This window comes from Bubalus bubalis, chromosome 13 (genome assembly GCF_019923935.1).
Source record: "Bubalus bubalis isolate 160015118507 breed Murrah chromosome 13, NDDB_SH_1, whole genome shotgun sequence".
Classification (NCBI taxonomy): domain Eukaryota; kingdom Metazoa; phylum Chordata; class Mammalia; order Artiodactyla; family Bovidae; genus Bubalus; species Bubalus bubalis.
The window spans coordinates 68239134-68253266 of NC_059169.1; the positions used below are offsets into that span (position 1 = coordinate 68239134).

The 14133-nt window shown below is 54.1% G+C and overlaps 1 protein-coding gene across 6 annotated transcripts in view; it reads left to right on the forward strand.

Moving 5' to 3' along the window:
* ATP7B (ATPase copper transporting beta) overlaps positions 1 to 12682 on the forward strand; it is a 71703-nt gene extending 59021 nt beyond the window's left edge. For 5 of the 6 annotated variants that reach the window (XM_044926789.2, XM_044926788.2, XM_044926787.2 and 2 more), the window contains 8 exons: positions 1645 to 1827; positions 3731 to 3899; positions 5510 to 5653; positions 6393 to 6535; positions 7913 to 8116; positions 8213 to 8330; positions 9632 to 9734; positions 10484 to 12682. In XM_044926789.2, coding sequence (XP_044782724.2) covers positions 1645 to 1827; positions 3731 to 3899; positions 5510 to 5653; positions 6393 to 6535; positions 7913 to 8116; positions 8213 to 8330; positions 9632 to 9734; positions 10484 to 10757 — 1338 coding nt within the window. In that variant the 3' untranslated portion in view covers positions 10758 to 12682. The remainder of the gene's footprint in view (positions 1 to 1644; positions 1828 to 3730; positions 3900 to 5509; positions 5654 to 6392; positions 6536 to 7912; positions 8117 to 8212; positions 8331 to 9631; positions 9735 to 10483) is intronic. The other variant, XM_025262952.3, reaches the window with a different exon arrangement.
* Positions 12683 to 14133: the final 1451 nt, after the last annotated feature.

Below are 14133 nucleotides of genomic sequence, written 5' to 3' on the forward strand. Positions count from 1 at the left end.
ACGACTCACTGGGGATGACGTAGGAACCGCAGCAGTTCACACTGAAAGGACTGAATGCTGTATAAATAATCTCTGACAGCACGGAGGCGGGGGCTGGTTGTGTCCATTTTACAGGTGAGGGAAGTGCAGCGGGGGCCCGGGGGCCTTGCCAGCGGGCCTGCAGCTCAGACATGCAGAGCCAGGCTCACGGCCAGGTGGTCGGGCTCCGGGGAGGGTCCCGGGACCTTGGGGCGGAGAAGCAGGCGGCAGTATCTATGAGGAATCTCCCTTCAGCCAGCAACCCCAGCCTTCCGTCCTCCCTTTATTTCTTCGCTATCTATTGAGTGTTTACTGTGTGTGGGTCCCGTGCTGAGCCCCAGCTCTGAAGGACTTTACAGTCTAGTGAAACAGACAGACCTGGGGCAGGTAAACTGCCGGTGCCATGTAGAGTGTGAGCTGCCGTGAGGACAGTATGAGAGGCCTGACCGTAGACTTGTGAGTGTTGGATGGGACAGGGGTTGACACAGGTGGACAGGGAAGGTCTGGGACCTGCCGGTTGACAGCACTGGAAGGGTGACCGGCCATGGGACCAGCACATGGAAGGGACTCGGGAGGTCACAATGCCCGGTCCCAGACGCCATAGGATGGGAGACCGAGACTGTTTCCCCATCACTGTGTCCCCAGTGTCTTGCCCAGAGCCCGACACGTGGAGATCACCCCACAGATATTTTCTGAATAAATAAATGAGGACAGTCATGGAGTGAGAGACTGACAGGAGATGAAGGGAGGAAGGAGGTGGAGAGAGGGGCCTTGAAGAGCCTTGCAGGTTTATTTAGTCCTGCAACAGGATCCACAGTTTTAACCAAAAAACGGGGTGAAGCGAGGTCAAGCACCTGCATGATCGCAGGCTGGGAAGATCCTCCTGGCGGCCTAGTTGGGGCTGGAATAAAAGCTGGCCAGAATGGTTGAGGGAAGACCCGTTAATGGTGTTGAAGTCAGAAACAAGAAGGGGAGTCTGTTGTTTGCTAAATGGGGGACAACCGAGCCTATAGGATGCAGTCTGAGCACAGCAAGGGCCGACCTTGTCCAGGGTCCGAGGACTGGGAGACTCGGGCCATCTAAGCACAGTAGCCGAGTATGGCCAAGCCCAGACCCGTAGAGACCAGTGCAAAGCTGCTGCTGACCGAGGGGGACGGGCCCTCAGGCTGGCTCTGTGGTTACTTGTAATTATGGCCAGGGAACACGCCCTTCCTTTCTTGAACGTGGAGCTGGAGGCTTTTGCACTGACGCAGGCCAGAGAAAACTGTGCTTGGCCTGGCAGACAGGGTGGACAGGGAAGAGGGCAGGCCCCCAGGGTTGCCCTCCTGACATGACACCAGGAGAGGTCTGCACAGTGTTACTGTCTGGGGTGGGTACCATACCGCTTCCCATTAATCAGAGTGAAAGCTCCTGTGGAGTTTTTTGAGAACTGGGCAGAGAGGGAGCTAAGTTTTTGCAGCAGGAGAGGTTAACCCTTGGGATGGGCATAGAGGATTCTGTTACATGGGGCGTGAAGGAGTGTTGTTACCTGCTTGGGGTGGGTCAGATGAAGTTCTGCCTTGAGCTTGTGAGAGCTCTGAGAGCCCCATTTGTGTTTGGTCACTGAAATGGGGTTGTTTCTGGCAGATAAAGACCGTGATGTTCGACAAAACCGGCACCATTACCCAAGGGGTCCCCAAAGTCTCACGGGTCCTCCTGCTCGTGGACGTGGCCACGCTGCCCCTGCGGAAGGTGCTCGCTGTGGTGGGGACCGCAGAGGCCAGCAGCGAGCACCCCCTGGGCGTGGCAGTCACCAGATACTGTAAAGAGGTAGGTGGACTGGGTGTAGATGGGCCCTCGCTCCCCCCGGCTCCCCGCTCCCACCAGCTGCCCCAAAAGACTCACAGCTCCTTCCTCCACACACACCATTCTTCCTCGCTGCCCTTGGCTCCCCAAGCCGGCTGCTTCTGGCAGGGGGCCTTGGCATGTGTGCTTAAAGAGATTGGCTCAGATGGTAAAGAATCTGCCTGCCACGCAAGAGATGCAGGTTCAATCCTTGGGAAGATCCCCTGAAGAAGGGAATGGCAACCCACTGCACTAGTCTTGCCTGGAGAATCCCATGGACAGAGGAGCCTGGTGGGCTACAGTCCATGGGATCACAGAGTCAGCGACTGAGCAGGGACGAACAAATGAAACTGAAACTAAAACCAAAGCCAAGCTCAACACAGCACAAACTGAAGTGGCCAAGGAACGGAGAGGCGGGAACTAAGTTCACAGATCAACTTTCCACCCACCTGGCGAGAGTTACTTAATTTTAAAGAGTAAAGACAAGAGGAGGAGTTAGGCTAGTGATGGGGAGGTACACGCAGCTCACAGCGGCAGGTCCCCTGTCATGTTTCCAGATGATCACAAAGCAGTTCAGTGTGCAGGGTCATTCATTAGGCATTCCCTGAGCATCTGAGCTCAGGACAGTAAGAATTAATTAATAAGATGCATACTCTGCCTGCTGGGAGCTGAGGGTCGAGTGAGGAAGACAGATATACGGATTCAGTCCTTTATGAGCATTTCGTGCAAAGGGATACAAAAATGGATGGGGTGTTGGGGCGAGGGCAGGAGAAGTCCACTCCACAGGGGACGCCTGGGATGGAGGTGAAGCAGCAGAAGTGACCAGAGGCCTGTGGGTTGTTGGCACAGTCAGTGGCGAGCCATCACCCTTAATATCTCCAGACGAAAGGGCCAGGTGAGCATTCTCTGTTTTCAATCTGAACATGGAGGCCCCAGGGATGTGCTGGAATATCGCCCTGAACAACGTGTAAACTGTCTGGACAGTACAATCACCAGTAAATGTCGAAGGGTGACATGATGCCTTGAGGAAAAGCTGACAACTCTTGCTGGACAGGGAGTCTTCCAGAACTCTCGTGTTTTATCCTTTGTGTGGGGCTCGGCTGTTTCCCCTCTCAACCTCCTGATGTTTCAGGAAAGATTCAGCTCGCCCCAGGCATCCCTTCTGTTCTGTTAGCCGAATAAGCCCAGGTCCTCCTTTCTCCTGCCATGTTGCCCCTTCCCCCCAGGGTCTATACATGGGCAGTTACCTCAGAAGAGTTAGTTACCACTTACCTATTTTGTAGTTTTTATGAAATTATTTTCAGCACAAAAATAAAATCTTCCCCCACTTTGGCACCTTCAGCCCTGCCACGCCCAGCCTTTAATTGAAAGTGTTTGATGTGCACAGACTTTCTCCTTCTGGACCACATCCTGTCCAGGATGCCCAGGCATCCAGACTCTAGGAGAGAATTTGTTGTTCAGTCACTCAGTTGTGTCTAACTCTTTGCAACCCCATGGACTGCAGCATGCCAGGCTCCCCTGTCCATCACCAACTCCTGGAGCTTGCTCAAAGTCCTGTCCATTGGGTCAGTGATGCCATCCAACCATCTCATCCTCTGTCATCCCCTTCTTATCCTGCCTTCAGTCTTCCCAGCATCAGGCTCTCTTCCAGTGAGTCGGCTCTTCACATCAGGTGGCCAGAGTGAAGGCTGTTTTAAGCATCTGTGTCAGATGAGAGAAAAAGAGCTGCTGGTTCGAGTCTCTCTCTCTGCCTTTCCGGGAAGTTCTCCCACCGTCCCTCCCTTAATTTCCAGCAGCTGCTGCTCTCCCCGCTGCCCTCACCCCACCCCTGTCCTGACTCCCTCTCAACTTACCTCTGTTCTCTGCTTCCTCTCCCCGCACCCCCCAGGAACTCGGCACGGAGACCCTGGGGTGCTGCACAGACTTCCAGGCAGTGCCCGGCTGTGGAATCAGCTGCAAAGTCAGCAGCGTGGAGAGCATCCTTGCCCAAGGTGAGCGCCTGCAAGGCCCACTGACCACTCACCTGAACAGAGTCGGCAGCGACGCCGCAGAAACAGGTACCCTTGGCTTCGGTCTCCACCGCTCCGTCTGCCAGGGGCTGGGTCCAACCACAGAGGGCGCCACGCCAGGCTCACCCCGAGGTTCCTGCCTGTGAGAGGGTTGGCTAGGGGCTGGTGTGCCGCCCATCTGCCTCCCAGGGCAGCCTGCAGCTTCTCTCGTGTCCTCTGATGTGGCTTGATGCTAATGGCAGACAAAAGTGGCGTATGACTTAAAATTCAGAGTTTGCTTTTTGTTGTTGTTCAGTCGCTCAGTCGTGTCCAACTCTGTGACCCCATGGACCGCAGCATGCCAGCTTCCCTGTCCTTCACCATCTCTCCCTGAGCTTGTTCAAACTCATGTCCGTTGAGTCAGTGATGCCATCCAACCGTCTCATCCTCTGTCATCCCCTTCTCCTCCTGCCTTCAATCTTTCCCAGCATCAGGGTCTTGTCCAGGGAGCTGGAGTTTGCTTACCTGCCCCCTAATCTCAAGTCTCCTCTTTCTTATCCCAGGCCAGTCTTGCTTCTCATCAGCTACAGGGTAGACCGATGGGAGTCCTTTTGTTCTTGCTAACCAGGAAACTTCCACGTGGTTGGCTCTGATGGGATGGGATGTATTTACAAAGCTAGCAGCAGTCAGGGACGGAGGGTGGAAATGGTTTGCCTAAGGAAAAGCAGACACTGGAGGGGCAGCTGCTTTTTGAACAATGGCCTTGGTTATTTAAAGAGTGGCTTGCTAGCCATCAACATAAGAGTGGAACCAAAGCCTCCAACCAAGAAAACCCAGGTTGAGTTTTGCTTTTAAGTATATTAGTAGTTAAATCTTGATTTAGATTTTATTGTTACCCTCCTTCTAGCCATTTAGAGCCCCTGATGACCTTTCCTCTGCCTTCCAGGGACCTGCCTGTCAGTGTCGTCTGAGTTGAGGTGACAGGTGCAGGGCTCACCTGGCCTTTTAGGAGGTGAGCCTCACAGTGTTTCACACACATGGGCTGCTGGTTGGCTGGTTCACCTTGTGTCGTCTGTACTGAGCCAGAGAGGAGTCTAGTCAATTCTTGCTTTTGGTGCCGAACACATAATTAACTGCTCTAATCCCTGTAGAAATGGCAGCGACACCTCTAAAGGCCAGTAGGTACACTACGTGGTATTTAATGTGTTTGTAACACCTTCACACACCTTAATTCACACCATGGTTCTGCATGCTAATTGGTTTCCCCCCTGTCCTTCAATGCTGGCGTCGAGAGGCGCTTTCCAGGTTGTGGTTTTTCCAGAACCACCAAGTGGACATTTTGCTACAAGAAGGATCCCGTGGCAATGGCACCCCACTCCAGTACTCTTGCCTGGAAAATCTATGGACAGAGGAGCCTGGTAGGCTGCAGTCCATGGGGTCGCTAAGAGTCGGACACGACTGAGCAACTTCACTTTCACTTTTCACTTTCATGCATTGGAGAAGGAAATGGCAGCCCACTACAGTATTCTTGCCTGGAGAATCCCAGGGACGGGGGAGCCTGGTGGGCTGCCGTCTATGGGGTCACACAGAGTCAGACACGACTGAAGCGACTTAGCATAGCATAGCATAGCACGGTGACCTTGGGCTCTGTGGGAATAACTGCACCCTCTTTTGAGCAGACGCGGCCACACAGACCTTCTCTGTGCTGATCGGAAACAGGGAATGGATGAGGCGCAACGGCCTGACCGTCACCAGCGACGTCCTCGACGCCATGACCGACCACGAGACGAAGGGCCAGACGGCCATCCTGGTGGCCATCGATGGTACTGCCCCGCTCCCCTGCCCTGTGCTCTCGAGGGAAGCTGGAGACCTCAGGCAGAAATCGAGGCTTTCTTTAAAAAAAAAAAAGTTCCTCTCCGTTATTTTTAGTTCTATTTTCTCCTTCTCCTGAGTCCTTTAAACCCACCGCCCCCTCAGCTCAAGAGCTGAAATTGACTCAATTAAAAATGCCTCTTATACACCTTCACTCTCGTTTCTTCATCACGCCTCAGCTCTCGCACACCTTCCTGTGTCAGTCTCTAGAGTCACTAAAAACAAAACTCTACACAAGTGTTTTCTGTAGGAAGAGACAGAAAGGAGGGATGGATTTCCTAGCTGTTTGGACATTTGTCACTTTTTAAGGAGCATTTGTTGTATATCTCATGTTTTAACAGCTAACCGTTATTGAGTTATTATGAGTCAGGCACTCCACAAAGCAATAGATGTTCCTTACAGAAAATGTGGAAAATTCCGAGAACTTTGGAAAAAATGGAATATCCCTCATTATCCCACCCCTCAGGGAGCCTCTGTCAACTTTCTGATAGTCCTTCCAGACTTTTGTGTGCATCTGGACATGTATATAAGTTTAAAAAGCAAATTCAAAACTGTGCATCCTGTTGTATGATCCAGCGTTTTGTTTTGGCCTGTGACATGGTGTTAGGGACACTGTTCCCGGCCGCTGAGTCTTCTTGCTCCTCAGCTGCCCAGGCTCTGGCGCGTGCTCACCCACGGTGTCTCCGGCAGGTGTGCTGTGCGGTATGATCGCCATCGCGGACTCGGTCAAGCAGGAGGCCGCCCTGGCCGTGCACACGCTGAAGAGCATGGGCGTGGACGTGGTGCTCATCACCGGGGACAACCGCAAGACAGCCAGGGCCATCGCCACCCAGGTGCGGGCCCGGGGCTGGCGTGTCTCCCAGCTCGGAAATCACAGGCGATTTTAAGCTGGCAGAAACAGTTGGAGGAAAGGTGACTCAGTGGTAAAGAGTCGGCCTGCCAGTGCAGGAGATGCAGCTTCAATCCTTGGGTTGGGAAGGTCCCCTGGAGAAGGAAATGGCAACCCACTCCAGTATTCTTGCCTGGAGAATCCCATGGACAGAGGAGCCTGGCGGGATACAGTCCGTAGAGTCAAAAAAGAGCCGGTCACACGACTGAGCGACTCAGCAACAACAGCAGCAGTGCATGGAGCACTCAGCTTTGCTCTGGTCTTTTCTCTCCGCCGGGGCTTTCCTCTCCACGTGCTCTGATCTGCTCCGAGCCCACAGGGGACCACCTTGCTGCTGCCCCAAAGGCCACATCCGCTGGAGCCTGGGTGCTATCATTTCTGCACAGCCGGCTGCAGCCCCAGAGAAGCAGTTATGGCGTTTTCTACTTCCTAGACTTTGCAGTGAGGAAGAAAGACCACGGCTTTAGGGCTGCGATAAACACGCTTGGAGCCTTTATGTTAAGGGAGTGTTTTGCCGCCCAGCTCTTCTCACGCCACACCGCTGGCTCCTGGGTCCCAGCAGGTCTCCCTCTGTGCTTGGCTCTGAGTTTGCACCACAGGGGCAGCATGGCTGCCTGCCTGCCTGGCCCGCTGCGTGGGGACAGCTCCAGTGCAGACTCCTGGCAGTTATATACCAGCCCTTCGGGAAATGTGGGTAAAGCTGTCAGCTTTTGAAAATGACTCGGTTCTTAGAGGGGAGCAGCGGCACCTGTCTTAGCCATCCTTCTAAGAGTACCCACTTTCCCTGGTGAAAGCTCGTTCAGGCATTCAGCAAGCACTCACTAAGCTGCATTGAGAGCATGGCCCCCGGGGAGCTCACAGTTCTGTCGGGAGGGTGACCTAGGGGCGAGTGTAAACCGTGTACAGGGGGCTGCCAGCCTACCCCTCAGCCTGGCAGACAGGGACACCTTCCAGGGCAGAGGAGGCCTGAGTCGGGGGTGGTCCCCAGTCAGAATGGGGAAGGCTGGGGCAAGAGAAGAGCCCTTTCCAGGACCAAGCAGGTAGCATGGCACCACCCACAGGTGCCAATGACGGCTGCTTTGGAGAGGTCACCGGGTCAGCATGTGGAGAGGAGCACTGGGAGGGTGGGGTGTGGGAGTGGCATTGGGACGGGAGTGGGGGGTGCTTGTTTGCTGTGTGCCCCGGAATCTGCAGGGCTTGCTGTGGGGTGGGGTGGGGTGGGGTGGCTCCTGGGTTTCTGCTCCTGCTGCTGCCCCCTGGCAACACCGGATGTTATTGTGTACTTACTTCTTTATCGAGTGCTGTTTCCCTTTCCTTCCAGGTCGGCATCAACAAAGTCTTTGCAGAGGTGCTGCCTTCTCACAAGGTGGCCAAGGTCCAGGAGCTGCAGAACCAGGGGAAGAGAGTGGCCATGGTGGGTGACGGCGTGAACGACTCCCCAGCCCTGGCACAGGCCGACGTGGGCATTGCCATCGGCACGGGCACTGACGTGGCCATCGAGGCGGCCGACGTCGTCCTCATCAGGGTGAGCTCGACTGCGGCTCCCCGTCCCCATTGTTTCATGGGTGATGGGTCCCCCACCCACCCCACCCACCCACTCACTTGTGGTCCTCTCCCACAGAATGACCTGCTCGATGTGGTGGCCAGCATTCACCTCTCCAGGAGGACCGTCTGGAGAATACGGCTCAACCTGGTGCTGGCGCTGATCTACAACCTGATTGGGATCCCCGTCGCGGCAGGTAGGCTCTCACCACCCTGTTCCCTCGACCCCAGCTGCGGCCAGAAGCCTCTGGAAAGAGTTAATTTGCTTATGTTCTGCTTTGTAAGTATCTAAAGGTAGAGGGCATGGCAGTCAATACTCCAATATTCTTGCTGGGAGAATCCCCATGGACAGAGGGGCCTGGCAGGCTACGGTCCATGGAGTCGCAAAGAGCTGGACACGACTGAGCATGAAAGATGAATGAGAAACTGCAGGGAGGAACCAGGCCCCCATTCACTTCAGGCTGCTCTGAAAAGCTGGCCAAGGTGCTTGATCCTATTTACCATGGCCTTGTTTTCCAGAACATTATTAAGACACACAGTCTGAAAAGTCATCATTCTTAACAGTTATGGGGCACCTGCTGCATGCTAGGCTCAGGGACCAATGCTTTAGAACTTTATCTTAAGAATTAATTCCGCCCAGGTTTTACCCTGACTCAGGAATAGTTATGGAAAGCGATGGATGTTTTCTGCTTCCTAACCTCTCCCTCCCCCACTGAATCTTGTGTCACCAGACAGGGAAAAGTTCCAGACCCTCCTGCAAGGAAAACATCTATGTGGGCCAAGACCTTTTTTTTCTTTTCTTTTTTTTTAATTGGGATCTTCCCAGATCAGGGATCAAGCCCATGTCTCCTGCACTGGCTGGCAGGTTCTTTACCACTGAGCCACCAGGGAAGCCCCGAGACCTGTACTGAAACATGACTTTCCCACCGCACGTGCCCCTGTCGCGCCTGAGCGGGCAGCACCACTGCCTCACGGTGGATTGGCGTCTCCGCCACAGCCTGGCTCTGGTAGATGCACTTCCTGCCCCAGAGCTGGCTCAGGAGCCCATCCCCTCCCATGCTTGTGGCTCTATCTCAGGACCTGGTCTCATCACCCTTTATCAAGTGCTTTGACATCCTCGAGGAAGGACCTTCCATGTAGATGGGGACCATGGTCATTAGCATCTTATCCCGATGCTCACACCTCCGAGGGGCCCCAGGATGGCTGTCCCAAAGGGTCCCTGGGGTGCCCTGTCCCCTGGAGCTTCCCCCAGACCAGTGATGCCACCTCTGGATGATCCCAGGAAGGTCTGGACAGGTTGGGGACTCAGTCCCCTCGACGGTGCCCCCACCGCCCAGCTCTGAGTCAGCCTGTCTCAGCTCCACGGGCCTGTGGCCAGCACCCAGCAGGAGGCTTCTGAGCTGCCCAGAGGAGGACAGCATCGGGTGGGCAGTGAGGCTGGGCCCTCCTCACTGTCTGCCCTGGGCCACGCCCTGAGTGTCGTCCTCCCCTCGGCCAGGTGTCTTCATACCCATTGGCGTCGTGCTGCAGCCGTGGATGGGCTCGGCGGCCATGGCGGCCTCCTCCGTGTCCGTGGTCCTCTCGTCACTGCAGCTCAAGTGGTGAGTCCCCGTGGTGGGCCTGGGCCGGGGCGGGTATGTGGCTCACTCCCTCACCGGGGACACCTGCCACGGGCACAGCCAGAGGCCCTGAGCGTGGCCAAGCATGTGTTTGTGTAAATGATTTCTCCACCTTGAGCCAGTGGTTTGCCGCTTAGCAGTCACCACACGTGGCTTGTTCCAGTTATTCTGCTCAAGGGCTGTTTATGTAAATATTTAGTCATAGGATCCTGTTTGTTATCATTTTCCCTTTTATACAAGAGATGCTTATTTATGTTTTCATTTAACAAGAGTTAATAACAGCCTACTATGTACCAGGGGGCTTCCCAGGTGGCTCTGATGGTCAAGAACCCGTCTGCCAATGCAGGAGACATAGGAGATCTGGGTTCGATCCCTGGGTTGAGAAGATCCCCAGGAGTAGGGCTTGGCAGCCCTCTCCAGTGTTCTTGCCTGGAGAATCCCATGGACTGGGGAGCCTGGTGGGCTACAGTCCCTGGGGTCGCAGAGTCAGACACGACTGAAGCAACTTGGCACGCATGCTCTATACTATGTACCAGGCATCTGGATTGATGTTTCTAAATCAGGCAGAGCTGAGCCTTGGGAGTTCAGTGGCCTTTCCTTTAAAACCCACGAGGCTTTTGATACTGTGTGTCAGTAGAAGACTCGATGAGAGAGCTTCATCGGGCTTATTAAAAGGGGGGGCGGGGTGCTGTGCGTCCAGGCTCAGGCGCTCTTGGATCCCCGCCCTGCAGCTACAGGAAGCCGGACCTGGCGCGGTACGAGGCGCAGGCGCACGGCAGCATGAAGCCCCTGAGTGCGTCCCAGGTCAGCGTGCGCGTCGGCATGGATGACCGCCGGCGTGACTCCCCGCGGGCCTCGGCCTGGGACCAGGTCAGCTACGTCAGCCAGGTGTCCCTGTCCCCCCTCAAGTCCGACAAGCTGTCCCGGCACAGCGGCGCGGCCGACGACAGGGGCGACAAGTGGTCTCTGCTCCTGAATGACCGGGACGAGGAGCAGGGTATCTGAAAGCCGCCCCCGTGGCTGAGGCTCCCAGCCAGCAGCGGCAGCAGCAGGCGGCCGAGCCCCTCCAGGCCTGGGCGAATATTCTGGATCACCCTTTCCCTGTGCCCAGGGGGCGCGATTCCCCGGGTCCCACAGGCTCGGGGGAAGGCGTGCTTGCTCACGCTCGTGGGCTCATCGGACACCTTGCTGTGGCCTCAAGAAGAGGAGGGACGAGCCCTCCTCGCATCCCCTGCCTTAGCACTTGTGACACGACCAGTCTCATCGGGTCTAACATCTTCGCTGCGCCCCTCCACAGAGCTCATAAAAACTTAGGGGTCTGGCTCTTTCTGACAGCACCCCCGTGCATCGCGAACCTGAGACCACCGTGTACCTCAGGCGCCCCCTTGTTTCTGCTGGGGCCCTCTCTTCCTCCTCTGCCCTTGATGGTGGGGGTGTGACACCCTGTCATCTGAGGGCAGGGCTGATATTGTCACTTTCCCTCTGCTGCTGTCCAAGGGGCTCCTGTGCTCCTGCCTGAACCCCTGCCCACACGACAACCAGAGAGCCTGCCACGCTTCTCCTCGGAGACCAGAGGTCTTGGTTGCCCGCGAGCCGCTTCGCCCTAGAGTCCCGGCTTCTCACGCTCAATCCAGTGTGGTTGCTGACTGTCGCTGCCTAGCTGGGCTGAGGGTCTGAGAGCCTGAGGCTTGAGAAATTTGGCTTCCTGTGGGGTCCTGGGGGAGGCACGTGGCTCAAGATCCTGCTTGCCTGGTTTCAAGGGTTTCGGTTGCATGGCCTGTGGTGTGACAGTCACCTCACAGGGTCTGGTATGGGGTTCAGGTCTGTGCTCCCCAGAGCCATGCAGCCCAAGTAAGAGGACACCCCAGCCCTCCACAAGCTTCGACTCCTGCACATGGAGCTGGTGCCTTAGGAAGGGGGTGCCCACCACTCCCAAGGGAACTGTTTCTAACTTCAGTGACCGTTATGGTTGCAGGATAATCAGAGCGACAGCAATGAGCCTGTGGCAGACCCCGAGCATGGTGGTGATTGGCAGAGCCTGTGGGAGTCTGCAAATACTAGCCAAACCTTAGACTGAGTAGAGCCTGTTCTCAGTTTCAAGGGGGAAGCCCTTATCGCACACACTTTAGTTATTTATTGTCAGTTATTTTTTAGGGGGATATAAGCACTTTTTATCGCTTACCTCTAATACTCACAATGAACTAGTGAAGTAGATACAATATTGTCCACATTTCGCAGGCAGGAAACAGGCTCAGAGAGGCTAGGAATCCCACCAAGGATCACACAGCCAGTGTGCACGCCAGAGCAGGGATCTGAATTCACATCCGCAGGCCCTGAAGTCTTTTCTTTAATTTGGCTTTACCATCAATATTTTGTTTGATAAGAAGCAACAAGGAAAAGTCCCTTGTTCCTGGAAGAACAAAGCTGCCAGGTGACGTATTCACTGAACTGGCTTGAAATGTGACTGGAAGGTCATGTCACATTGCCTTCGGATAGCTCCTTCCCATTTGCATATAATTGAGTCTGTGCAGCGTCTTGTCCTTTAAAATCCGTGTGCAGGGTGGAGGTGTGGTTTGTTTCCAGTCTTCCTTCCCCAGCCCTGTCCTGCTTCTGTTCTCAGTTGTGTCCTTTCTCTGTTCCCAGCTGCTGCTCAGGGAATGTTTCCTGTTTCCATACAAGAGGCTAATCATCTAAAGAATCCAATTGTGATCAGTTTTTCAAAAAGCTTTTAGGACCCTAAATGTTATGTGTATAGGGACATGGAGATATTTATATAATTGTACAGAAGATAACCTTTTAGATGTTCAAAAAGTGTCAGGAATGTTTTGTTGTTGTTGTTCGTTTTTTTGGTCAGGAAAGAAGAATTCCTATTTCAAAAACATTCCATGCTATATTTAGAATAAAATTTCATTTTTTTATTCATCTAAAAACCTGCCTGTGCCCGGCTCTGTGTGAGAGGGAAGTGTGTGTGGGCTGGTGTGGTGCCATCTTTGGGGAGAACTGAGGTGCTGGTTTTGCTTGGTGCCTTTTCGGGGGCAGAGATGGGCGGTGGGTGGCCAGAGCCCCGTGTTGGGCCATCCCAGCACTGTGTAAGCCCCTCCCCTCAGTGCCTGCCTCTGTGGTCTGTGGGGAGAGCTCAGGAAAGCACTCCCTCAGAGTGTCAATGCCGCAGTTCAGACACGGACTACGTTACCCCATCAGATGCTGGTTGAGGGTGATTATCTACAAAAGGCTGTTCTCTGATGCACACATCTTCGTCAGGAGGGTGATGTTTTGGGATCCTTGGGCCTGAAGGAGTGAGGTGGGAGGAGGGGTAGAAAAGTCTGGAACAAAGCGCTCTGCTGGGAAGGCTCTGGAGAGATCCTGGGGTGGGTGGGGGTGTCCTGAGTGAGCCATACCTAGAGGTGAAGCCACGGTGTCATTCATCATCCAAACCAGGACTCTTTCAGGAGTGAAAGGAGGTGCTATTAATAATTACACCAGGGAAACTGGCCTAAACTGGGACTACCCAGGCTAACTGGGGTGTGTGGTCACCGTAAAAGGGAAGTAGACGTTGTGCAGTTATCACTGGCACACACAGTAGTAGCTTTACACACACCAGTTGTGGGTTTCGTGGGCATGCTGGTGACGTAATCCTTCATCGGAGGGGGAGAGCTCCCCCTCGAGGTGATGGTCTTGGGGCTCAGTGGGAGGCACAGCCGGAGAGTCACGCACGGGCTGTGCTAAGTGCCCTCCTGGCCCTTAGGACTTCATGCCAGGTGTGCCGGGCCCCTCTTCTGGATGCCCCAGCTGTGGGGATTTCCTGTCATATGCACGTCCCATTGTGGAAAGGGAATGTTGATACCACCTGAAACAAGGGAGTCCATTCCTTTAGAAAACAGATTGTCCTCTAAAACTTGAGCAAATTTGCCTGATAGTATTCCACATGCACCAGAATAAATAATAACATCTGTCCATTCCTGAAAACTTTTCAGTCTTTAAGACCTCAGTGAAAAATTGTGAAAGGATCTCTATTAACATTTGTGTTAGTTGCTCTGTCGTGTCCGACTCTGCGACACCGTGAACTGTAGCCCACCAGGCTCCTCTGTCCATGATACTTCCCAGGCAAGAATACTGGAGTGGGTTGCCATTTCCTTCTCCAGGGGATCTTCCTGACCCAGGGATCGAACTGAGGTTTTCTACCTTGCAGGCAGATTCTTTACCATCTGAGCCACCAGGGAAAGATAAGGGAAAAACTGTGATAGGATCACCTATTAAATGAATGTAATAATTCTAGTTTTTCTTTTTTTCTTAAATGGCACCTGGAAATTGACATGTCAAAATGTAGTTCTGTTCCCAAATTGTTCTCCTAGCTTAAGATGGAATAATGAAAATGACTTTT